This window comes from Haliotis asinina, chromosome 11 (assembly GCF_037392515.1).
Source record: "Haliotis asinina isolate JCU_RB_2024 chromosome 11, JCU_Hal_asi_v2, whole genome shotgun sequence".
In the NCBI taxonomy this organism is placed as follows: Eukaryota; Metazoa; Mollusca; class Gastropoda; order Lepetellida; family Haliotidae; genus Haliotis; species Haliotis asinina.
Window position 1 is genome coordinate 13,415,827 of NC_090290.1, and position 25,970 is coordinate 13,441,796.

The following is a 25,970-nucleotide window of genomic DNA, read 5'->3' on the forward strand; positions in this document are numbered from 1 at the left end:
TGAAGATTTTTCTTGATTGATATATAAGTCATTTCGACCAAGTCTCAGGCGTATAAAAGCATTACGAAGGTTTGTATTTCGTGAATTCTGTGATACTTGTGCAATAGTTCATTCCTATCAAGGTAAAGATTATATTTTCATGCACACCAAACCATTATGGTTTATGTACTAGTTGTGTATGTAAATTGTATATGAAAATATACACTTGGTTATGTATGTCTCATTTCTTACATACAAAGAAGAATGCATACGTTGAATAAATAGAAATGTACTCGCCGCGAAAGGTCTACATGAGAAACTTGCAATAAAATTACTTGAAACGTTGCAATGCATGCTACGTATTCACACGTGCTTTCTTTCAACACATATCTGTATGGTACAATTAAACAATCAGGACTTGTTTGTACAACTAGACAGTTTCCTATCATCTGAAAACCTGCCAGGGAAGTCTCGTGTGATTTGCGTCAACTAGTCTTGGCCGAGCGAGTCGGGTAATCAGCGAGGGGTTCCAGGTGTTGAGTAGTGAAGTGTCTCTCGGGCTATATGAGTTAAGAGACCTTCGTTCTCGACGTTGTCAAACAGAAACTTTGCTACCTGTATGGACCCTAGTTGGATTTACACCATCCTCTCAGCTACTGGCGATTGTAAGAAATGCTAACCACATTTAAAATACCAGGATTTTTAGGCGTAGTAGTCTTGTAAGTTTAAATTTACTGTTGTTAAATGTTTTGGGACTCACCTATTCTCTAAGGACGTCACGATATGAAAATGTGGGTATAAAAGCGCTGAAATATTGCCGATGTGACGTTAAACAGTCACTCACTCCCATGGGTGAGTGAGTGAGTTAAAATTTAGAGTCACTGTGGCAATATATTTCAGCCATATCGTGACGAAAACAATATATAGATTAACAAGAATGAAAGATAGGTTATATAATCCTGTCAACAAAGAACAGTAAAATGACTAGAATATCACAGATATACAAGTAAAACTAGTAGTTAATTCTAAACATTTACCTACAGGGGATAACACAATATAAAAATAGGCTATACATCGCCAACAACTGAAGGTAAATCACCACACTTGGGACCAAGGGGACTTGAGTAGTATTGACTAGTGAAGTGTCTCTCGGGCTAAATGAGTTAAGGGACCTTCGTTCTCGACGTTGTCAAACAGTACCTTTGCTACCTGCGTGGACCCTAGTTGGATTTACACCATCCCTTCAGCTGCTGGCGATTCTAGGAAAAATTACCCAAAATTAAAATAACAAGAATACTACATTTAAAATTCTGGTATGTTTACATTGACTCTGAACGTTTTGGGACTTACTTACCCTCTCAGGAGGACAATAATTTTACAAGAATTCAACCCCCTTTGAGGGTACAGCCACTAACAGCTCAAGTTCCTAGTCTAAACAACCAAACATTAAAATACATCTATCTATAAAACATATTATTCAGAATTCAACTAATAAATCAATTTCCTTTAAAAAAGCAATAATTAAATGAGAAATAACTGTGCTAAAAGATCCTTAACTGTTTAATCAGTAAAATATTTATCCCTTGTGATGGAGCACTCTCATGGAAACATCAAACAAATCCGCCATAGCAAAGGATTCATCTGCGGCCCTTTATAATTACATATACATGTCCCGAGTGTGGATGATAAGTATTGAACAGTTTTTGTTAGGCTCAGGAAACGACCCTGACCTCCTTTTCATTTAATCTATATTGCTTCCATGGAAACAATGAAAAAGAAATAATGTGCATTCCCGAAATAACAAAATAACTACTTCATTATCTGTTTGAAACAGCTGCTACGTTTTCATGTCAAGTGGTGCTCCAGAAACGAAATGCTTATCGATGTGCAAGTGGACAGACGGATAGACGAGGTGTCCACAATGTCCAGCCAGAACGTGTGCCAAGAGGAATAATAACATGACATCATAAGTGCCATACATACATGTCATTAGAGTTAATTGTCACATTATACTGTAAGTAATCTCTAACAGATCGTGATGAATAATCCCTAAATCTTCACCCATGCCACTGGATAGCCCCGCGAGGCAAGAAGGACATACATGCGAGCATTTCTTGTATGCTTTGCTATCATGACTGCTGTATTCCCCTTCTTGTTTCTGGCGTTAACGTCACTAATGTTCTGCGAGAGGATATGCCTTACCATCGCCACACGTCCACCTAAAGAGGCCAGATGAAGGATGGTATTACCCTTTACATCCACTAAGTGAGTTAGACAACCCTTACTAACAAGTAGATCAAACACGTTTCTTTTACCATAATAGGCTGCTTTCATTAGTGGTGTCTTTCCGTCGTGTTCGCTGCTGTTAATATCAACAGTGTCTTGTGACAGAACAGTCTTCATGACATCTAATGCTCCGTATCTGCAGCCCCAGTGCAGGACATTGCTACCAAAATCATCAACGTGTGACAAATTAGCTCCCATACTCATGAGAAGTTGACTAACGTCTGTGTGCCGACACAAGACGGCGGCCATCAAAGGATTCTGGCCGTCTTTCCCCCTACTGTTAATATCAACACTGCACTGTGAAAGTAGATACTTCACCATATCCAGATGCCCCCCTCTGCAGGCCCAGTGCAGGACGGTGTCGTGGTCCACATTACGTTGTGACACATTAGCTCCCATACACACGAGGAACTCAAACACGTCTCTGTATCCCCTAAATGCAGCCTGCATAAGTGGGGACACTTTATTATTATCTGTATGAACATCATATAGTGGTAGTACACACTCCACCATACCCACATGTCCGCCCTTGCAGGCCCAGTGAAGGAAGTTCTTGCCACCATTATCCACCTGTGAAATGTTAGCCCCTTTTTCGATAAGAAAGTCAAATATTCTGCAGTGTCCCTCCTGTGCTGCCACCATGAGTGGTGTTTTCCCCTGATTCCCATCTCTACTGTTGATGTGCACCAAACCCCCGGACAGGATGCGTTTCAGTCGGGTCAGATTTCCCCTCCTGCAGGCATTGTGAAGTGGGCTGTTCGATATTGGGTCCTTCGTGATAATTTTAAGCTGAGGAGATATTTCAGGGATGTTCATCACATCTGTGGAGGTATGTATGATAATTACATTATGACGTCAATAGGTTAGAGTCTTCTATTGCTAGTGCTGAGTTTAGTTTTTCGTCGCACTCAGCAATATTCCAGCTATATGGCGGCTGTCCGTAAATAATTCGGCCTGGACCAGACAATCCAGTGAAAAGGGTACATTCCCAAATATTCAAAGTAAATCTAAACATAACATTATCTTTGGCAGCGGAATATGTGTTGTTTTTCATTATATATCATGTTTTTATGTTGTATCTTCTTCTATACAGTTTTTATGCTCTTCAAAAAAAACCAGAACCTATACATGCTACTTTGGAGTTTACTTATCGAGTGCATATAACACCATTGTTCAATTACAGTAAATTCATCATTTTACTAATTCAAAAACATGATTATCCAGAAAGTGTTTGATGAAGCCACACAGGAATTTGGTCAGAGTAAAATGTTAGTCTCTCGTGTGGCCACCATGAGCATAGATGACTTTTTGGCAGTGGTGATCCAAAGAAAAAAAGAAGATGGTGTCTTGATGAATGTTTCGATTCTCTGGCTGAAATGCTGAGAGCAGTTCATGTAGTGTCTGTCGCGTAAGCATCGATCAAGGGTATCCCATCGACTTCAAGGGGGAACAAATCAGGTGATCTAGAAGGCCAAGGTAACACCTGACCATCGTTTTCCTGCAGTAAGTAATGTCAAACACGTGCAATGTGAGGTCGAGCATTGTCATGATCCAAAGATTAACCGTTGACATTGATCAGTGAGTGAGTGAGTGAGTGAGTTAACATTTAACGTCACATCGGCAATATTTCAGCCATATCGTGACGAAAACAATTTGTATAAGAAGTTAAACATTCTAGTAATTAAAGCAGACAATACAATATAAAAAAAACCCGGACTATAGATCGCCAACAACAGAAGGTAGATCACCATACTAGGGACCATGGGGACTTACAGTACCTTTGCTACCTGTGTGAACCCTAGTTGGATTTACACCATCCCTTCAGTCTTTGGCGAGTGTACGAAATGCTAGCCAAAATTAAAATGACAAGAAAACTACAATTTAAAGCCCGGTAGATAGAAATTTACATTGCATGTTTTTGGACTTACGTACCCTCTCAGGAGGACAATTATTTTACAATACTTCAACCCCTCTTTGAGGGTACAGCCACTAACAGTCTAAGTTACTAATCCAGACCACCAATACTACAAAAATATCTATTTGCAATTCATTTAACAAATCCATTCTTTAAAAAGGCAATAATTAAACGAGAACAGATATTGGTAAAAAGATCCTTCATAGTACATGGTCTAGAATAGGTATCCCTTGTGATGGAATATTCAACACAGTCAAGCAAGACATGCTTGACAGTGATTCTTTCATCCTAAGGGATGCACCTTTATGCAAATATTTATGTGTATATCATGTGTGGCCAATACGACATCGTCGCATGATGACCTCTTCACATCTGGACTGACAACCCAAGTAGTTGTAACCAGTATAGGGCTTTATTGCATGTAATTTACTGATATCTACTTGAGTGTCCCAATTCTTCCGCATCAGATGACAGATGTAAGTTCTAATGCTGGCTTTGTAATCAGAGTATGGGATAAGAAGCGGTGTCGAAGATTTTTTGAGTACTGCCTTGGCAGCAAGATCGGCCATTGTGTTACCAGAATTGCCAACGTGGCCAGTAGCAAGATCATTATACAATTCAGTCATTTCCATTGTGTTTAAGAAAGATTATATACACCTGGAAATTAATCAAGCAACACCCCAATTTTTTCTATTGGAGCAACTTTGAAGTGTTCTGACAATCAAAATATGCCGGGTTGATATAGTTTGACACTTTTTTATTCAACAGACGATCTCTGACAAACAACTTAAAGGGAAAAAGTATCAAGACTTTGCTTTATTGCAACGAAATCCAAATTCTTAAAACTGTCTTAAATTCATGAAAAAATGGACACAATTTACTATTCATCCACAGACGTTGTTGTCAGGTGTATTAACACAAATGTCACATGGAAAGAAAGAACAGTCATCTGAGAGTCTGCACACCGACTTTCATCAATATCTAGTGTGTCCTCCCTGCGCACGCACCACCGATTCCAGACGCCTCCTCATTCCTTGGATGAGTCTCCGGATCTGATTCTGGGGGATCCTGTTCCACTCCTCATGCAGGGCAGCCGTCAATTCGTTGAGATTATGGACTGGTGGGTCTCTCTGCCTCACACGACGGCCAATAAAGTCCCACAAATGTTCAATGGGGTTGAGGTCAGGGCTCATGGCAGGCCATGGAATTCTGTCAATTGCATTTTGCCGCAAAAAATCATTTACAGCATGCGCCCTGTGAGGTCTAGCATTGTCGTCCATAAATATGGGTCTCGTTGCCAGAGGATGGTTCTCAAAATGAGGTACCACAGCCCTGTCAAGAACCTCCTGTTGGTAACGAACACCGTTAAGGTTGCCACGGATGGTAATGATATCCAACTTGCAGTTCATGGAAATGCACCCCCATACCATAACGGAACCTCCCCCAAAGGCCACAGTCTCCTGGATGTTCCGTGGAGCCATTGCTGTGTTCCTCTGCCTCCAGACCCGAGTACGACCGTCCACCATGTGCAGCAAGAACCGGCTCTCATCTGAGAAATGGACCTTCCTCCAAGAGGCAATGTTCCAGTGCAAACGGTCATTACACCAGGCCAGTCGGGCTGCCTTATGGGCTGGAGACAGTCTGGGTCGCTTGATTGGCCTCCTTGCCCGGTATCCTGCAGCTTTCAGACGATTCCGAACAGTCCTGTTCGAGATGGGTCTCCCTGGAAGCCACTCCTGTCTCAACCGAGAGCTCGAGTCGAAGGACCTGCGCCGTACAAGTCTCAGTAAAGCTCTGTCCTCCCGGACTGTGGTCTTCCTGGGTCTTCCTGGTCTAGGCAGGTCTTTAACTTCATTAGTGGCCCGGTATTTTTTCAAAAGTTTTGAAATTATGGAATGATGTCGTCCGATTTGAGTCCCGATTTGTCTTAGAGACATACCAGCATTCCTCATGCCGATTATTTGCCAACGAGTGGCCTCTGATAATTTCCTACGTGCCATGACATTGAAATGAATGAAAAACCGAATGCAATCGACAACCTGCGCTTGTAAACACCCCAGGGAAAAAGTGCATTTTTCGAAAGTTGAGGTTAAAGCAATGCACGTGCGCTGTGCAAGCTTCACGCGCGTCATATCAACCCATGAAAAGCTCATGCTGTATGTCAATACATCAAAATTGAATAATCAATCATCAAAATTACTTCGTTAAACTTTGTTAAGTTTTTATGTGTCTTTGAATTTGGTGTTGCTTAATTAATTTCCATATGTATATATTGTGTATGTTTACGGTGTCGTCCAATATATTTTGGGTTGTTAATATGACGCTTCAGCTGTAAAAATATAGCTGTTATCAGGCAGTCGTGAAGATACTATTCTGGATCCAATGCCAGTGGCACAAGCTACAGCGCCACAATCCTTGGACCCATCTGTAAATAAGGGCTTAGGTGCATTATATTGACTGAATTCTTGTTTATGTTATGATTACACGATCTTGTTTATGTTGCAGTTCATTAGTTTCTGACTTTTTAAATGCGGACAATGTTAGGTCCACTTGGGGCCTAACCAATTGCTAAGGAGGAGAAGAAAGAGCTATATTATTCAGCTCAATGCAGCAGCAAAAATAAGTGGTTTTATTCTTAGAAAAAGAGGAGGAACACGACACGATTTCTTTTTTGTATAAATCCTCATAGAGAGGATTTAAAACACAGTTACATGCATGGTTTGACTCAATGGAACATGATGATTTATCAACCTCGACGTAGAGGCTGTCAAGCCCGTGTGGACCCGGGACAGAATGTGTCCACAGCACCCCATTGCTTGTCGTAAGAGGCGACTAAATTGGGCAACCTGTTTGCCGTGGGTTGCGTCCCGTGTCGGTGGAGGACGGGATCCTGGTGGTTGAGGGCAGTGGGGGCTTGAACATTGTTCCTTTTGCTCAACACACCACTTCGGCCCTTACTTCACCTAGACGGGTGGTAGAATCGGCCCGATTCTATCAATCGGCTGGTCACGCCTTGCCCTGAGCATGGACAATTATACGTCAGTGTTCATATTGATATTTCATGTGGTTACTATGGAAACCATGAAACTATTACTATATCACACTTTTGCCTAGAGTCCTATGCCAGCAAGGCGGTGGTTCATGGGCCAATCTGGCATTAATGACCTCCGGGTTCTGTTTGTCGTCAGGTAATTGTCTAGGGTCGGACCAGCCTGACCTTTACTCTGTTTGACTATTATAGCTACCTGCGTCCTTCTTGCTGGAGTATAGCATCCTTGTAGCCCTGGTTTTGTAGTTGGCTTCCGCTGCAATTCCGTCCAAATTGACACTCCATGGTGGGTGGGGAGCAAGGGTGTCGAATATATTTTTCATTATGGCTACCCAACTACCTACTGGTTCCAGATCAAAAACTAAAAGAAGGCACATTGATAGTGATGCTGCAACATCTTCTGCTGAGGAATGCATAAATAGTATTGATTCATGGCCACGATTTCTTGTTGTCGATGGAAGTGATGGTACACCCCTCAAAGTTAATCCTTTCGTTATTTCAAAATCTATTTAAGGCATTTGTGGAACTGTTAAAAATGTTACACGTCTCCGGTCGGGTTCTCTTCTAGTTGAATGTGCAAGGAGGCAACAGTCTCAAAATCTTCTCAAAGTTCATCATTTTGCCAACACTGAGATTGTCGTATCAATCCACAAGACCCTAAATGCATGCAGAGGCATTGTACGTGATCGTGCAATGTGCCTCTCAGATATGTCTGAGATTGTGTCCGAAATGAAGTCTCAAGGAGTACTGTCTGTAAAACGGTTTACAAGGAAAGAAGGTGACAAAACCATAAAAATAAACACCTACCTTTTCACTTTTGCCCTTACAAAGATTCCACCTTCTGTGAAAGCAGGATATTTCAACATCAGTGTGGATGTGTACATACCAAATCCACTCCGTTGTTTCAAATGCCAACAATTTGGTCATGGTGCAAGATCTTGCAAAAACACCCAGGTATGCTTCCGGTGTAGTGAAAACCATGATGGCACAGACTGCACTGATAACATCAAGTGCGCAAATTGTAAGGGTGAGCACATGAGCTCGTCAAAGGCATGTCCTTCTTTCGTGAGACAGACAAAAATTTTGAAAGTCAAACACACAAATGACATTTCCTTTGCTGATACAAGGAAACTGGTTGATAATGAATTATCTGCTTCATCTACTACTCTCACCTATTCTGCTGCAGTCTCCTAACCCCCTCTCAAAGTTGATTCTGGTTGTCAAACTGCTATAAACTGGACCTCGGATGACCAAGTTATTTTATACCAAGTCAGTGCTGAACATACCAGCTTGTCGCCAGCATCATCACAAACTACTATTACAACAAATACTTTACCATTACCTAATACTACGTCTGAGCACAACAATCGTCAGGAACCTGAAAAGAAAACAATGTCCAAAAAAGAACAGAAACAACAACGACGAAAGGAAGCCAGGGCCCTTAAACATATTGAGGTGCCTTTACCATTAAAAGTGCCTGTAGAGGTTCAAAACACTTATGAACCGCTAGCTATGGAGACAAGCCCTTCTCAGCCATCTCAGCTTAAAGGGACTTCGTCTCGTGCACGCTCTCCTACCGAGCCCCCATGAGTTGCTCTCATAATGTTATCCAGTGGAATTGCAGAGGCCTTAGAAAGAATTTTAATGATCTTCAACTATTATCACAAGATTTTAAACCACCAGCTTTTAGTTTACAAGAGACATACCTGAAAAGTACAGATAGATTTGACGTGCGCCAGTATAACTCATTTCATTCGTTTTCACCTCCAGGTGATAGAGCCACTGGTGGTGCTTCTATTTTGGTGAGGCAGGGTGTTATACATAGCCCTGTTCCACTTCAGGCCGCTGCTATACGGTTTTCTTTACAAATAACGTTCACGCTTTGTTCCCTGTACATTTCACCATCTTCAGCTGTTCAGCCGTCTGATCTTCAGGAGCTATACGACCAACTTCCCAAACCTTGTGTTGTCATGGGTGATCTTAATGGACATAACCCTTTATGGGGAGGTACTGGTACTAACAATAAAGGGAAAATACTTGAAGACTTCATATCTAATAACAACTTATGCATATTTAATGATGGATCAGCCACTTATTTACATCCTGGTACAGGAACGTATTCTGCACTTGATTTGTCACTCTCAGATCCCGATATATACAATGAGTTTGAATGGTCAGTCCATGATGACCTTTGTGGAAGTGACATTTTCCAACAATTCTCACAGCTATAAATCCTACTAATAACCCATCTGCAACTAGGTGGAATTTTAGTAAGGCCAACTGGCCACTATTTCAGACACTCTGCACTGAAAACTTAAATAATGACGTTTTTATCAATAGATCCGATTCAGGTATTCTCTGATAAACTGAAGATTATAGCTAATGAAACTATACCTAAGTCCTCTGCAACCCCACACGTTCGTAAACCATGGTTTAATGATGAATGCAAACAGGCCAGAAAGAACAGGAAGAAGGACGAGAAGTATTTTCGGCGACATCCTACAATCCATAATGAATTTAGACAAAGTTAAAATTCTAAATGTTAAGGCTCGCCGCGCCTTCCAGCAGAATAAGCGTCAATCTTGGCGAAATTATGTTTCCAAGATAAATTCCCGCACACCAATTTCAAAAGTGTGGAATATGATTCAACGAATAAAGGGTAAAGGTTGCAAATCAACTGTGCACCATCTGAAGGATGGTGACGATGTATTGACAGGGAAGGGTGATATTGCCAATAAGATTGGTGTAACTCTCGCCAAACATTCGTCTTCATCAAATTACGTCCCTGAGTTTCAGAACTACCAGAAACAGCAGGAGAAGAAAAAGATCAATTTTAACTCAGACAATGGTGAAGACTATAATGAACTATTTTCATTACATGAGCTATATACAGCCCTTGAGCAAGCTCATGATACAGCAACATGTTCTGATGGTATTCATTATCAACTTCTGAAACATTTACCTGAATCATACCTGGAAACACTGCTAAATATATTTGACACTATATGGACTACAGGGACCTTCCCAGCTTCATGGCGTAATGTCATTGTAGTTCCCATGCCAAAGCCTGGCCGGGATCATACCGATCCTTCGAATTACAGGCCAATCTCTTTAACGAGTTGTGTCTGTAAAACCATGGAACGAATGGTGAACAATAGATTGACTTGGAAACCAATAATTTTATAACAAATATTCAATGTGGTTTCAGGAAAAATCGTAGTACCATTGACCATTTGGTACGTCTGGAATCCTTTGTCACAAACGCTTTAGTAAATAAACAACATGCAGTATCGATATTCTTTGATTTGGAGAAAGCATACGATGCCACTTGGAAGCATGGCAATTTAAAGGATTTACATGACTTCGGTTTAAGGGGTCGTTTGCCTCTTTTTATCTCACAATGTTTAAAAGACAGGCAGTTTCAAGTCCGAGTGGGTTCAACCCTGTCTGACCATTATAATCAGGATCAGGGTGTTCCACAAGGCAGCATTTTGTCTGTAACACTTTTTAGCATCAAGATAAACAGTTTATCCAAGGTTTTAAATGATTCAGTCGATGGATCATTATTTGTGGATGATTTTAATATTTCTTGTCGAGGTAAAAATATGCATACTATCGAACGGCAATTGCAATTGTGTTTAAACAAAATAAATAGATGGTGTCTAGAAAATGGCTTTAAATTTTCTAACTCGAAAACTAATTGTATACTCTTTTGTAGAAATTATAAGCCGCATAAGGACCCAGAACTACTTGTAAATGGTTCTCCAATCAAAGTCGTAAAGGAGGCTAAGTTCTTGGGTCTAATTTTCGATTCCCACTTAACCTTTTTGCCGCATATCAAATCACTAAAAACAAAATGCTTGAAGACACTCGATGTATTAAAAGTGGTATCCAACTCAAAGTGGGGAGGGGATCAAGCAACTCTCCTACATTTATACTGATCACTTGTCCGTTCAAAACTCGATTATGGCTCCATCGTATATGGTGGAGCTTGCAAAAGCAGCCTGAAACTTCTTGATTCTGTCCATCACCAAGTTCTAAGACTTTATCTTAGGTCTTTTAGAACATCACCTATCGACAGCTTCTACGTTGAGGCTGATGAACCATCTCTTGAGCAGCGCCGTATAAAATTAACTTTACAGTACATTACCAAATTATACTCTAATGAATCTAACCCTGCATTTAATTGTGTCTTCAATCTCCTTTATGAAGATTTATACAACAAGAAATCTTCTCTGGTTCCACCTCTAGGGCATAGAATGAAACCCTTTCTTTCTTCAGCCGGCATTCAGCTGGAAAACATAGCCCCCTCCCCATAGCCCCCGTCTTCTTTCTTCTCCTCCTTGGCAGTTGGTTAGGCCACAAGTTGGCCTAACATTAACAACATTAAAAAAATCTGAAACTAATGAATTACAATATAAACAGGAATATAATCAAATGAAGCATAAATATAGCAATTATACATCCTTATTTACAGATGGGTCCAAGGACGGTGGCGCAGTTGTTTGTGCCACTGTCGGTGGATCCAGAACAATATCTTCTAGATTACCAGATAATAGTTCTATTTTTACAGCTGAAGCTAACGCCATATTAACAGCTCTTAAATATATTCAAAGACACCCTAAACGTAAACAATATATAATCTATTCAGACTCCCTTTCTTGTCTTCAGGCTATTAAAACTATTTCTTGTAAACATCCACTTTTAATAGAAATTATTGAATTGTATAATGATCTTGCTACTGGCCAATACGACATCGTCTTCTGTCAGTTACCCAGCCACGTGGGCATTTCTGGCAACACAATGGCCGATCTTGCTGCTAAGGCAGCACTCAACAAATCTGTGACACCACTTCATATTCAATACTCTGATTATAAAGCTGCAATTAGAGCGTATATCCGTGATCTGATTCAGAGGAAGTGGGACACCCAAGTGGGTATCAATAAATCACATGCAATAAAACCCTATATTGGTTAAACCTACTTGGGTCGTCAGTCCAGGTTTGAAGAGGTCATCTTGCGACGATGTCCTATTGGCCATACGAGATATACTCATGAATACTTATTGAAAGGTGAGGATCCTCCGTTCTGCATCCCTTGTGATGAAATGATCACGGTCAAGCATGTTTTGCTTGACTGTGTTGAATATTCCATCACAAGGGATAACTATTTTAAATCACGGACTATGAAGGATCCTTTCAACAATAACAGTGGTCATTTAATTATTTCATTTTTAAAAGAATTAGATTTGTTAAATGAATTGTAAATAGACAAATATTTTATGATTGGAATTTTGAATTAGTAACTAAGATTGCTCGTGGCTGTATCCTCGAGGGGGGTTAAAGTACTGTAAAATTATTGTCCTCCTGAGAGGGTACGTAAGTCCACAAACGCTCAAAGTAAATTTAATCGTAGTATATGTATTCTTTTAAATGTATGGCTGTATGTGCCTAAATTGCTAGCGACTGCAGGGATGGTGTAAATCCAGCTGGGGTCCATGCAGGTAGCAAAAGTAATGTAAGTCCCCATGGTCCCTTGTATGGTGATCTACCTTCGTCTTGTTCACTATAGTTAAACTGTTTTAGATCTAATCACTAGTCTTAAATGTATATCTGTGATATTTACTAGTGTTTTTACTGTTCGTTGTCAACGGGGTTTTATTTTCTTATATTCATTCATTCTACAATGTCAGTATTACTTGTTCTCGTCACGATATGCCTGCAAGATTGCCGATGTGACGATAAATATTAACTCACTCACTCACTCACTCACTCAGAGGCTGTCAACGGGTGAAGTTCGAAAGGAAAGGGGCCAAAATTATGTCTTAGACCTTAATGATGGACAGAATCTAATAGCTTTAGGCTGCTTTTGCAGGCTCCACCATATACCACTGAGCCACAATCAAGCTTCGAACGGACAAGTTCATTGGTGTAGAAGGGTAGCTTGATCACCTCCCCACTTTGAATTATACACGACTTTCAGTAAATCAAGTGCCTTCAGGCATTTAGTTTTTAGGGATTTGATATGTGCAAGAAAAGTTGAATGAGAGTCGAAAATCAGATCTAGACCTAAGACCTTGACCTCCTTCACAGCTTTGATGGAAGCGCCATTTAAAACAGTTCAGGGTCTTTATGCGGTTTGTATTTTCTACAGAAATGTATACAATTTGTTTTCGACATTTAGAGCCGTTTTCAAGACACCATTTATTTATTGTGTTTAAGCACAGCTGCAGTTGCCGTTCAATAGTATGCATATTTTTATCTCGACAAGAAATATTAAAATCATCCACATGAAGTGATCCGTCAATTGAGTGAGTGAGTTAATATTTAACGTCACATCGGCAGTATTGCAGTCATATCGTGACGAGAGCATTCTTATAAAAGGAATCTATGTATATGAGAAAAATCTGTCGACGACGGAGAGTAAAACAACTAGAATATCACAATAAGAAATAAAACTAGCGTGAAAAGTTAAAACTAATATCCCTATTCAGACAATACGATATAAAAACAGGCTATATGGATCACCAACAACTGAAGGTAGATCACCATATGCATACTAGGGGCCATGGGGACTTACAGTACTTCTGCTACCTGCATGGTCCCTAGATGGATTTACATCATCCTCTCAGCTGCTGGTGATTGTATGCAAGATTAGCCACAAATTAAAATGACAGAAATACTACGGCTAAGAAAAAATGGAAGATCAAATTTGACTGCAAATGTTTTGGGACTTACGTACCCTCTCAGGAGGACAATAATTTTACACTGCTTTAACCCCCCTCGAGGATACAGCCACTAACACTCTAAGTTACAAATTCAAACTTCCAAGCATAAAATATTTATCTATTTACAATTCATTCAGCAAATTTAATTCTTTTAAAAATGAAATAAGTAAATGAGAGCTAACATAATTAAAAAGATCCTTCAAAATTTGTGAATTAAAATATTTATCCCTTGTGATAGAATATTCAACACAATCAAGCAGGACATGCTTGACTGTGATGCTTTCATCACAAGGGATACAAAACGGAGGATCTTCACCTTTTAATAGTGAGTGAGTGAGTTATAATTTAACGTCACATCGGCAATATTTCAGCCATATCGTGACGAGAATAAACATGATTATACAGAACATGTAGATATTATAAAACCCGTCATCAAAGTACGGTAAAATAACTAGAGTATCACAATTCGAGTCTAAAACTAGCATATGAAGTTAGAACTACAGCACAATTTGGACAATACATAATATAAAAGTAGGCTATAGATCACCAACAACTGAAGGTAGATCACCATACTAGGAACCAAGGGGACTTACGTTACTTTAGCAACCTGTATGGCCCCTAGCTGGATTTACACCATCCCCTCAGCTGCTGGCGATTGCAGGAAAATGTAGCCGAAATTTAAAAAGACAAAAATACTACGTTTAAAATACTGGTAAGTTTAAATTTCACTTTGAAAGTTTGTGGACTTACGCACCCTTTCAGGGGGACACTAATTTTACGCTGCTTTAACCCCCTTTGAGGGTACGGCCACTAACAATCGCAGTTGACAATTCACACTACCATGTTTAAGATATCAACTTTCTATTTACAAAACATATTATTCAAAATTTATCTAATAATTCTATTTCCTTTAAAAATTCAATGATTAAATGATAATTAACATTAAAAAGATCCTTCATTGTTTTGACAGTAAAATATTTCTCCCTTGTGATGGCAAAATCAATACAGTGAACCAAGATATGCTTGACCGTGATTGCTTCATCACAAGGGATACAAAACGGAGGATCCTCACCTTTAAGTAAATATTCGTGTGTATACCGCATATGGCCAATACGACATCGTCGCATAACGACCTCCTCAAATCTGGACTGACAGCCTAAGTAGGTATAACCAATATACGGTTTCATTTCATGCAATTTATTGATACCCACCTGGGTGTCCCACTTCTTTTGCATTAGATCACGGATGTAAGTTCTAATGGTTGCTTTGTAATCTGAGTATGGAATAAGGAGTGGTGTCACAGATTTATTGAGTGCTGCCTTAGCAGCAAAATCGGCCATTGTGTTCCCAGAAATGCCCACGTGGCTGGGTAACCAACAAAAGACGATGTCATATTGGCCAGTAGCAAGATCATTATATAACTCAATAATTTCTATTAAAAGTGGATGTTTACAAGATAGATTTTTAATAGCCTGAAGACAAGAAAGTGAGTCAGAAAAGATTATATACTGTTTATGTGCAGGGTGTCTTTGAATATATTTAAGAGCCGTTAGTATTGCGTTTGCTTCTGCTGTAAAAATAGAGGTATAATCAGGTATTCTAAAAGGGATTGTTCTGGATCCAATGACAATGGCACAAGCTACTGCGCCACCATCCTTGGACCCTTCTGTAAATAAGAATTTGTGTTTATTATATTTATGTTTTAATTGAATAGATTCTCGTTTATAATGTCATTCATTAGTTTCTGATTTTTTAAACTCTGTAAGTGTTAGGTCAACATGTGGCCTCACCAACTGCCAAGGAGGAGAAGAAAAAAGCCGAGAAGGAGAAATAGTCTCCAGCTCAATCCCAGCTGCAGAAATGAATGGTTTGATTCTTATCCCAAGAGGTGGAATAAGTGAAGTTCTTTTATTATACAAATCCTCATAAAGAGGATTAAAAACGTAGTTATGGGCAGGATTGGATTCATCAGAATATAACTTTGTGATATATCGTAAAGATAATTTGATACGGCGAAGTTTTAAAGATGGCTCATCGGCCTCAACGTAGATACTGTCGATGGGAGATGTTCTGAAAGATCCAAGACAAAGTCTCAGACCTTGGTGATGAATCGAATCTAATAGTTTTAGGTTGCTTTTGCAGGCTCTACCATATACTATGCAGCCATAATCAAGTTTTGATCGGATAAGAGATCTGTATAAAGGAAGGAGTGTAGTTTGATCCCCTCCCCACTTTGAATTGGACACAACTTTTAATAGATCTAATGCCTTCAGGCATTTATTCTTCAGATACTTAATATGTGGTAAAAAAGTCAAATGTTTGTCGAAAATCAATCCCAGAAACTTGGCTTCCTTTACAACGTTAATTGGAGAGCCATCCAAAGAGAGTTTGGGATCTTTATGAGGCATATATTTCCGACAGAAATGTATACATTTGGTCTTTATCTGTGAAAATTTGAAACCATTCTCAAGTGACCATTTATGAATTTTATTTAAACACATCTGCAATTGCCTTTCGAGGGTATGCATGTTTTTACCACAACATGAAACGTTAAACTCATCCACAAACAATGACCCATCTATTGAGTCATTTAATACTTTCGAAAGACTATTGATTTTTATACTATACAAGGTAACAGACAAAATACTACCTTGTGGAACTCCCTGATCCTGATTATAATGTTCAGACAGGGTTGATCCAACGCGAACTTGAAATTGTCTGCCTGCTAAGAACTGGGATATAAAATTAGGCAAACGGCCTCTCAAACCAAAGTCATGTAAGTCTCTCAAAATACCATGTTTCCATGTTGTATCAGGCCTTTTCCAGGTTGAAAAAGATTGACACAGCATGCTGGTTATTTACAATGGAATTTTTAACGAATGATTCTAGACGAACCAAATGATCAATAGTGCTTCTATTTTCCCGAAAACCACACTGAATGTTAGAAATAAGATGACTGGATTCTAGAAACCATACTAATCTATTATTGAACATTCGTTCCATGGTTTTACAAACACAGCTTGTTAAAGAAATTGGTCTATAGTTAGATGGATCTGTATTGTCTCGGCCAGGCTTAGGTATTGGTACAACAATGGCATGACGCCACGAAGGAGGAAAGTGTCCTGTAGTCCAAATATGATCAAAAATGTTCAAAAGTGTCTCAAGACAAGCATTGGGTAAATGTTTCAGGAGCTGGTAGTAGATATTATCTGCTCCAGTTGCCGTATCATGAGCTTGTGCCAAGGCAGTATTCAGCTCATGCAGTGAAAATACTTCATTATAGTCTTCACCATTTTCGGAATGAAAGTTGAGTTTCAACTTTTCTTGATGAGTGTTATATCTCTGAAACTTCGGAAGATAATTTGATGAAGAAGAATGACTAGCTAAAGTTTCACCCAACTTGTTGGCATGTGAATTTTATCTGTTAAAATATCATGTCCATCTTTAAGATGATGAACGCTAGAATTTCTACATTTGCCCTTGATTCTCTGTATCATGTTCCACACCTTCGTCGTTGGCGTGAATTAATTTTTGACACAAAGGTCTTCCACGACTGACGTTTACTTTGTTTAAAAGTACGCCGAGCCTTGGCATCATTTATTTTTACGTTATTTAAATTGTGAACTGTAGGGTGTCGTCGAAAGTACTTCTCTGCCTTTTTCCTGCTCTTCCTTGCCTGTTTACAATCATCAGAAAACCATGGTTTGCGGCAATGAGGTTTAGCAGAGGACTTGGGAACAGTTTCATCAGCGATATCATTCAGTGTATCCGAGAACAACTGAATAGGATCAGGAACATTTACAACAATTTCAGATTTCAATTTTTCTGTACAAAGTGTTTGAAATAAAGGCCAGTTGGCCTTATTAAAGTTCCACCTTGTTGCAGGTATGTCATCAGTCGGATTTAAAGCGGAGAGAATTGTCGGAAAATGGTCACTACCACAAAGGTCATCATGGACCGACCATTGAAACTCGTTATAAATATTTGGATCTTAGAGTGATAAGTCAAGTTGAGAATACGTTCCAGTTCCAGGATGTAAATATGTGGCTGATCCATCATTAAATAGGCATAGATTATTGTTAGAAATGAAGTCTTCAATGACTTTGCCTTTATTATTAATATTAGTACTTCCCCACAAAGGATTATGTCCGTTCAGATCACCCATAATTATAGAGGGTTTGGGAAGTTGGTCAAATAGATTCTGAAGATCGGACTGCTGAAGATCTGAAGAAGGGGAAATATACAAAGAGCAAAGCGTAAAGGTTATCTGAAGAGTAAGACGGACGGCAACAGCCTGAATATTGGTTTTAAGAGGAACTGGACTATGAATAACACCCTGCCTCACGAGTATAGAAGCACCGCCCGTGGCTTTTCCATCGGGAGGGGAGAATGAATGAAAAGAATTGTACCGACGCAAATCAAATCGATCTGTACTTTTCAAGTACGTCTCCTGCAGACTAAAAGCTGATGGTGTAAAATCTTGTGATAATAACTGTAATTCATTAAAATTGTTCCTGAAGCCTCTGCAATTCCATTGTATTAATTCCATAAAAACTGCTTAGGGCGCTTCAACTGGAGATCGTGAGCGCGTGGCAGCGCTACCCCTACACCCTGTTTGTGACGAGTTATGTCCATGTCAAGCGGTTCAAACAGATTTTGAACCTCCACAGAAGAGGTTAAATGAGAAGACTCTTCTAAATGCTGAAGGGCTCTGGTCTTTCTTCTCAACTTTTTCTTTTCTTTATTTGTGAGTTTCTCAACGCTCTGAGTATCTTGAGTTAAATTAAAATCAGATATTTGTCCTGGCTGACTGTACTCAGTTTGTGAAGCTGATGATCGCTGAAAATCTTGTGATGAGTGAGTGGCGTCATCTAAGGTTATTTGAGAATCCTTTATCCAAGATATTTGAGTCTGACAAGATGTTGAAACGAGGGTAGCTTTTTTGACAGAAGAGGGAACAGGAGAAGACACTGTGGCAGAATAGGTAGGAACAGTTTATGTTATGGTTATGATTGAGCCTGAATCAGTTTCTTTGCTTCGAAGTATGAGATATTATTATTGCACTTCAGTTTTAAGATTTTGTTCTCATACTCATATTTTGGACACGTTTTCGATGATGCCATATGCTGACCACTGCAATTGGCACACTTTATCTCATTAGTACATTCAGTGCCTTCATGGTTTCCACTACAGCGTGAGCATACAGCGTGAGCAAGATCTTGCACCATGTCCAAACTTTTGACACTTGTAACACCGGAGTGGATTTGGTACATATACCTCCACTCCAATATTACAATACCCAGCCTTTATGAATTTTGGAAGAGTTGTCAGACCAAACGTGAAAAGATAGGTATTTGTTTTGACTAAAGTTGATTCATGTTTTCTGCTGAAACGTTTAACAGAAGTAACTCCCTGATCTTTCAGTTCTGCCACAATCTCATCTTCTGTCATATCGTACAAACAACGTGCCCTGTCTCTAACAATACCTCTACAGCTGTTGAGAGTTTTGTGAACAGAAACAACAACCTGGCTGTTTACAAACTGCTTTACTCCCAGCAGATTGACAGATTGTTGCCTACGTAAACATTCAATCAAAAGAGAACCATTTCGTAAACGCGTGACGTTTTTTACCTCTCCACAGATACCTTGGATGCCCTTGGAGACGGCAAAATGATTGGTATTTAAAGGATGGCCATCAGAACTTTCAATGACCAAAAACCTTGGCCAGGAATCATGTGTGAAAGTAGATATCTCTTCATCGGATGAACAAGACATATGACGACGTTTGCTCGTTTTAGATGAACCAGAATGAGCGTTTTTAGCCATGGTGTATTAGTGTAATTCAACAACCCTGCCCCCCACCCGCCATGTAGTGTCAACAAGGACGGTACCGCAGTGGAAACCAGACTGCAACACCAGGGTTACAGGGATGTCATACTCCAGAAAATACAGACTTGAAAAGCCATGGTATCTTAAAGAATAAGTGTCAGACTGGTTCGGCCCATGAAACTGTTCTTAAGAACACGGAATTCAGAGGTCTGTATAACCAGATTGACCCATGAACCACCGCCTACTGGCATAGGACTCTAGGTAAGTAAATGTATCAATAATTTGTACACTAGATTTTAAAATGACCAATACCCGAAAAATGTAAGTGCAAAATGTAAGCACTTTCTATGCACAGGGCATGGCGTGACCAGCATATTGATTGAATCGGGCCCATTCAACCTCCAGTCTAGGTGAAGTCAGGGCCAAAGTGGTGTGTTGAGCAACAGGAACACGGTCACAGGCCCCTGTTACCCTCAACCACCAGGATCCCTTCCTCCACCGACACATTGCCGCAACCCACGGCTAACGGGTTGGTGGACCAAATATCCCCCCTGGTCCACTACGGGGAAGTCGGCACGGGTGCCGATCCGTCAGTTGAATCCTTGGATAAACTGTTTATCTTGATACAGAAAGCGTTACAGACAAAATACTACCTTGCGGTACACCCTGATCCTGATGATAATGGTCAGACAGGGTAAAACCCTTGAAACTGCCTGTCTTTTAAAAACTGTGATATCAAAGGAGGTAAACGACCCCTTAAACCGAAGTCATGTAAATCCTTTAAAATGCCATACTTCCAATTGGTATAGTATGCTTTCTCCAAATCAAAGCATATCGATACTGCATGTTGTTTAATTACTATAGCATTTTTACAAAGGGTTCTAGACGTACCAAATGGTCAGTGGTACTACGATTTTTCCTGAAAACACATTGAATATTTGTTATAAGATTATTGGTTTCAAGATACCGGGTTAATCTATTGTTTACCATTCGTTCCATGGTTTTACAGACACAATTCGTCAAAGAGACTGGCCTGTAATTCGAAGGATCAGTATGATCCCGGCCAGACTTTGGTATAAGAACTGCAATGGCTTTATGCCATGAATTTTGGAAGTTCCATGTAGTAAATATCATATCAAATACATATAGCAGTGTTTCCAGGCCTGGTTCAGGTAAATGTTTCAGGAGCTGATAATGAATATCATCAGCCCCTGTTGCTGTATCATAAGCTAGCTCAAGGACTGTAAATACCTCGTGTAATGAAAATAGTTCATTACAGTCTTCACCTTCGTCTGAGTTAAAATTGAGTTTTTTCTTCTCCTTCTGTTTCTGAAACTCGTAATTTGATGAAGACGAATGTTTGGCGAGAGCTTCATCAAGCTCATTGGCAGTGTCAGCCTTCTCTGTCAATACATCGTCACCATCCTTCAGATGGTGGACAGTAGATTTGGAACCTTTACAATTTATTCGTTGAATCATATTCCATACTTTTGATACTGGTGTGCGGGAATTTATCTTAGACACATAATTTCGCCAAGATTGACGCTTTTTTTGTTTGAAGGTGCGTGAAGCCTTAGCATTTAGAATTTTAGCTTTGTCTAAATTATGGACTATAGAATGTCGCCGAAACACCTTCTCGGCCTTCTTCCTGTTCTTTCTGGCCTGTTTACGTTCATCATTTAACCATGATTTACGAACGTGTGGAGTTAGGTATAGTTTCATTAGTTATATTCTCCCGTTTATCAGAATCGGATCCAGAATATTGACTAAAAGGTCATTTTTCAATTTCTATGTGCACAGTGTCCGAAATAATGGCCAGTTGGCCTTACCAAATTCAGTCGTAGCTGGGTGATCTGTCGGATTTATAGCTGTGAGAATTTTGTTGGAAAATTATCACTTCCACAAAGGTCATCATGGACTGACCATTCAAAATCATTGTATATATCGGGATCTGAGAGTGACAAATCAAGTGCAGAATACGTTCCTGTACCAGGATGTAAATAAGTGGCTGATCCATCATTAAATATGCATACGTTGTTATTAGTTATGAAGTCTTCAAGTATTTCCCCTTTATTGTTAGTACCAGTACTTCCCCGTAAAGGGTTATGTCCGATAAGATCACCCATGATAATACAGGGTTTGGGAAGTTGGTCGTATAGATCCTGGATATCAGACTGCTGAACTGCAGAAGATGCTGAAATGCACATGTACACAGAACAAAGCGTGAAAGTTATTTCTAAGGAAAGCCGTACAGCAACAGTCCGAAGATTGCTTTTAAGTGGAACAGGGCTATGAATAACGCCCTCCCTCCCAAAATAGAAATGTCACCAGCGGCTTTATCACCTGGAGGTGAAAACGAATGAAATGAGTTATACTGACGAAAGTCAAATCTATCTGTCTTTTCAGATATGTCTCTTGTAAACTAAAAGCTGGCGGTTTAAAATCTTGTGATAATAGTTGAAGATCATTAAAATTGTTTCTAAGGCCTCTGCAATTCCACTGGATATCATTATGAGAGCGACTCATGGGGACTCAATAGAAGAGCGTGAACTAGACGAAGTCCCTTTATGCTGGGATGACTGTGAAGGGCTTGTCTCCATATCTAGCGGTTCATTGGTGTTATGAACCTCTACAGGCACGTATAATGGTTAGGGGAAGTCAGTATGTTTAAGGGCCCTGGCTTCCTTTCGTCCTTGTTGTTTCTGTTCTTTTCTGGACATTGTTGCTTTCCTTTCAGATCCATGGTGAAGGTTTTGTTCAGGCATCAAATCTGTTTGGGTGGATGCTCCTGTAGCCTCATCAGGAACTGTATACAGAATGTTCCGCTTTTCTGATACCCAGGTTATGGAGGTCTGATACTCGTGATCAACTGTTGGACGGGAGGTAGATACTACAGGAGAGTATGTTTTTGGTTGGGAGATTGCATATGTGACTGGTAATAGTTTCTTTGCCTTAGCAGAGGATATATTATTGTTTTAGTTTGAGAAATAGGGCTTGTTGTTCAAAGACTGAACATGATCGTGATGAGGACATATGATCTCCATGACAGTTTGCACATTTGATGTCATATCTGCACTCGGCATTCTCATGTTTTTCTCTACAACGAGAACATTGTGGGGAGTTCTTGCATGTGTTAGCACCGTGTCCTAACAGCTGACATTTAAATCACCGAAGTGGATTAAGGGTGACGGCTTCCACCTCAATATTAAAGTAGCCAGCTACTTTTGGTATGGTAGAAAGACAAAATGTGAACAGATAAGTGTTTGTTTTGACAGTGGTGTCACTATCTTTTCTTGTGAATCTTTTCTCAGAAGTGACAATTTGAGATTTAAGTTCTGTTCCGATATCAACTTCCGTCATGTCAGAGAGGCATTTTGCTCGATCACGAACATGAATTCAACTCACGTGGTGAGACAGCAATTCATGTATTTGCAAACTGACGAGCTTTAAGAAAATTAATAGCCTGTTGTTTCCTGGCACATTCCAGCAGCAAGGAACCTGTTCTCAGACGGGTAACGCTTTTCACTTCGGCGCATATTCCTGCAATAGCTTTTGATATTGCGGAAGGGTTAGGTTTTAATGGTTGTCCTTCAATTCCCCGTACAACCAGGAAACGGGGCCAACTCTAAATTTGTCTCTGATTCATTAGAAGGAGACGAGACAGTTTTTTTTTTCTATATCTACATGCTTTCTCTTGGATTAATTATTTATTGTGTTCGAGAACCAGAGAGTTGTTGGGAAGCCATAATGAATGGATGTAGATTCGACATCCCTGCTTCCCACCCACCATGGAGTGTCAACAAGGACGGCGTTAAAGGGGAAACCAATGATGAACCACCAGGGTTACACGGATGTTATACTCAAGCAATACAGACACAGTTAGCCAATACTGTCAAACAGAATAAAAGTTGGTTCCATCCATGACAGTTTCCGAAGACAGTTAGAACTTGGAAGTCAGTAATGCCAGATTGGCCCAAGAGCCACCGCTTTCAGGCATAGTGCGATAGGCAAAGCAATATCATGAATAACTTGAATTTAGAATAGCAGAGACCAGAAACATAGATACGTGCCATGATACTAACTATGCACAGGGCCCGACGTGACCAGCCAATTGATTGAACCGGACTCACTGAACCACCCGTCTAGGTGAAGCCAGGGCCAAAGTGGTGTGTTGAGCAACAGGAACACGGTTGCAGGGTCCTATTGCCCTCAACCACGAGGATCCCTTCCTCCACCGACACAGGGCCGCAACCTATGGCAAAAGGTTTGGCGGTCAAAATATCCCCCCTGGTTCACAACGGGGGTGAACGGCTCTCAGCGTTACCCAGCACCCACCACGAGGAGGTGGACGTTCACGAGGACCTTGACGTTGATGACGGTAACGACGTTAATTTGAACTGGTCTTCTGTCCAGTAGTCTGTCTTCCCATCGCCATCCGCACACTGTCTGGTCACGTGACACATGTGGTCTCACCTTGGGTAAGTGAGTTTGTTTAAAATTGGCGCTGTTCACCTAGCAGAAAATGGGTACCCGGCGGCATAAGTCATGTACCCACTAACCTTCTAACACGTAACCGGCAGCTTGGGTTAACCGGGGTAATAATCAGATTGTTTCAGATTTGCATTGTACATGGAGTAATGCGCACGATAAATGGACTATTACTATTATGTTTTACAGATTAAAGATAATATGCAGTAGAGAGTGTTCGGGTGATCCTGGGACAGTCAAGACTCATAAGGCCTCATCATCACCTTCAGTTGCTGGGTGAACTAGCTTTTATGTTCATATCTGTGATAGTCTCGTGTTTTACTGTCCTTCCATGACAAGGTTTTACGTTCTCAATCTATTCATTTTGATATTGATATACATTAATTTGTTCTCGTCATGATATAGGTGCAATATTGCCGATGTGACGCTAAACATTAACTCAGTCACTTACACAAAATCAGCTCAGAGCCCTTGTCCCCTCTACGCGCAGCCCAGACAACGAATGGGACTTCTCCCAGATTCTCAGAAGGACCGCGCTCCCAGTGGAAAACCCGGGCGCTACCCGGGTCTGCGACAAGAGAGCAAGAGGTAACACACCAAGGGCACCAAGGGCACCAAGAACAATGGGGAACCTGATGTTAGTGAAATTGGGATGCAAACGAGACAGTTCAAAGGCGAGGTTTGAATATTCATCATGCTTTTACTCAGTCTTGCCAAACACGTTTCTGTCAAAACGGACAGAAAATTCATCGGCTTTTTCAGAAAGGACTAGGTCAGGATTGTTGTCAGGAATTTTTCTCATTATGTATTATAGGCCTATTCCACAGATGTTTAAAAGCATCATTTAACGATGGGTCGCACTATGGATGGACCTTGGAGTCCATCCATAGCGCGATAAAATAAAAGCAGCGTGACATTCCATGATGTCTATAAATATATGCTGTTTGTGCCATGGAAGGGCATCCATTGACAAGGTGTTAGATAGTCTCTGTAAATTCATTGCATAATCGAATTTCATGGAAATATTTTCTTTTAGAATCACATTTAGGCGATTACAAAGGTGAAGTGACTTGTCCTGAGCAGCAGGAAGGAAGCCCACAGTGTCACATTTGAGACCAACCGACTTCATCTTGGCGAGATGTTATCCATGTAGAGGAGATGGGGATCTGTGCTGAGGAGGTCCGGCATGGTACCCCTCCTCTTTATTGAGCAGAAATATCAAAGGATGGTGTTTGGAGACAGGGGAACAGTTTTTAGTACCGGTTTTGAATGCCATCAGGCCCAGGAGCTGTATTAGATTTGAACATTTTTATAACATTCCTCGAGCAATTTGGGGAGTTGTATCAAACAAACGACCTCGTTATTTTCTCGTGCATTGCCTAGTCATAATCACTGGCCCATGGCCCAGGTTACAGTTGCCTGGTATAAAACATAACTGTTTCCAGAACCTTTCATTGGCCTCCATGGGAGGCCGTTATCATGTTCACATTTTCAATTATCATTATTTTCGTTGCAGTCCAGGGATTTGGATTGTTGTGGATGATGCGGCCATGTCGTTTGAACGAAGATGTCTCAACCGGATGTAGTCATCCTGGGGGCGGTGGAAGCAACTGTGGGTCGACCTGACCTGGGTCTGTCAATAACATTCCCAGTATTGTTGCATCGGGTCCATAGGTTTGAGATGGCCTGTCTGGGACC

At 40.3% G+C, this 25,970-nt stretch overlaps 1 protein-coding gene across 1 annotated transcript in view; it reads right to left on the reverse strand.

The window, feature by feature from the left end:
* Nucleotides 1–1,199: 1,199 nt before the first annotated feature.
* LOC137255283 (serine/threonine-protein phosphatase 6 regulatory ankyrin repeat subunit C-like) overlaps nt 1,200–25,970 on the reverse strand; it is a 43,724-nt gene continuing 18,953 nt past the window's right edge. Inside the window, exons 3-5 of the mRNA XM_067792736.1 lie at nt 21,071–21,209; nt 2,182–3,086; nt 1,200–1,238 (exon numbers count right to left, since the gene is read on the reverse strand). Of these exons, the coding sequence (XP_067648837.1) occupies nt 1,200–1,238; nt 2,182–3,086; nt 21,071–21,209 (1,083 nt within the window). The remainder of the gene's footprint in view (nt 1,239–2,181; nt 3,087–21,070; nt 21,210–25,970) is intronic.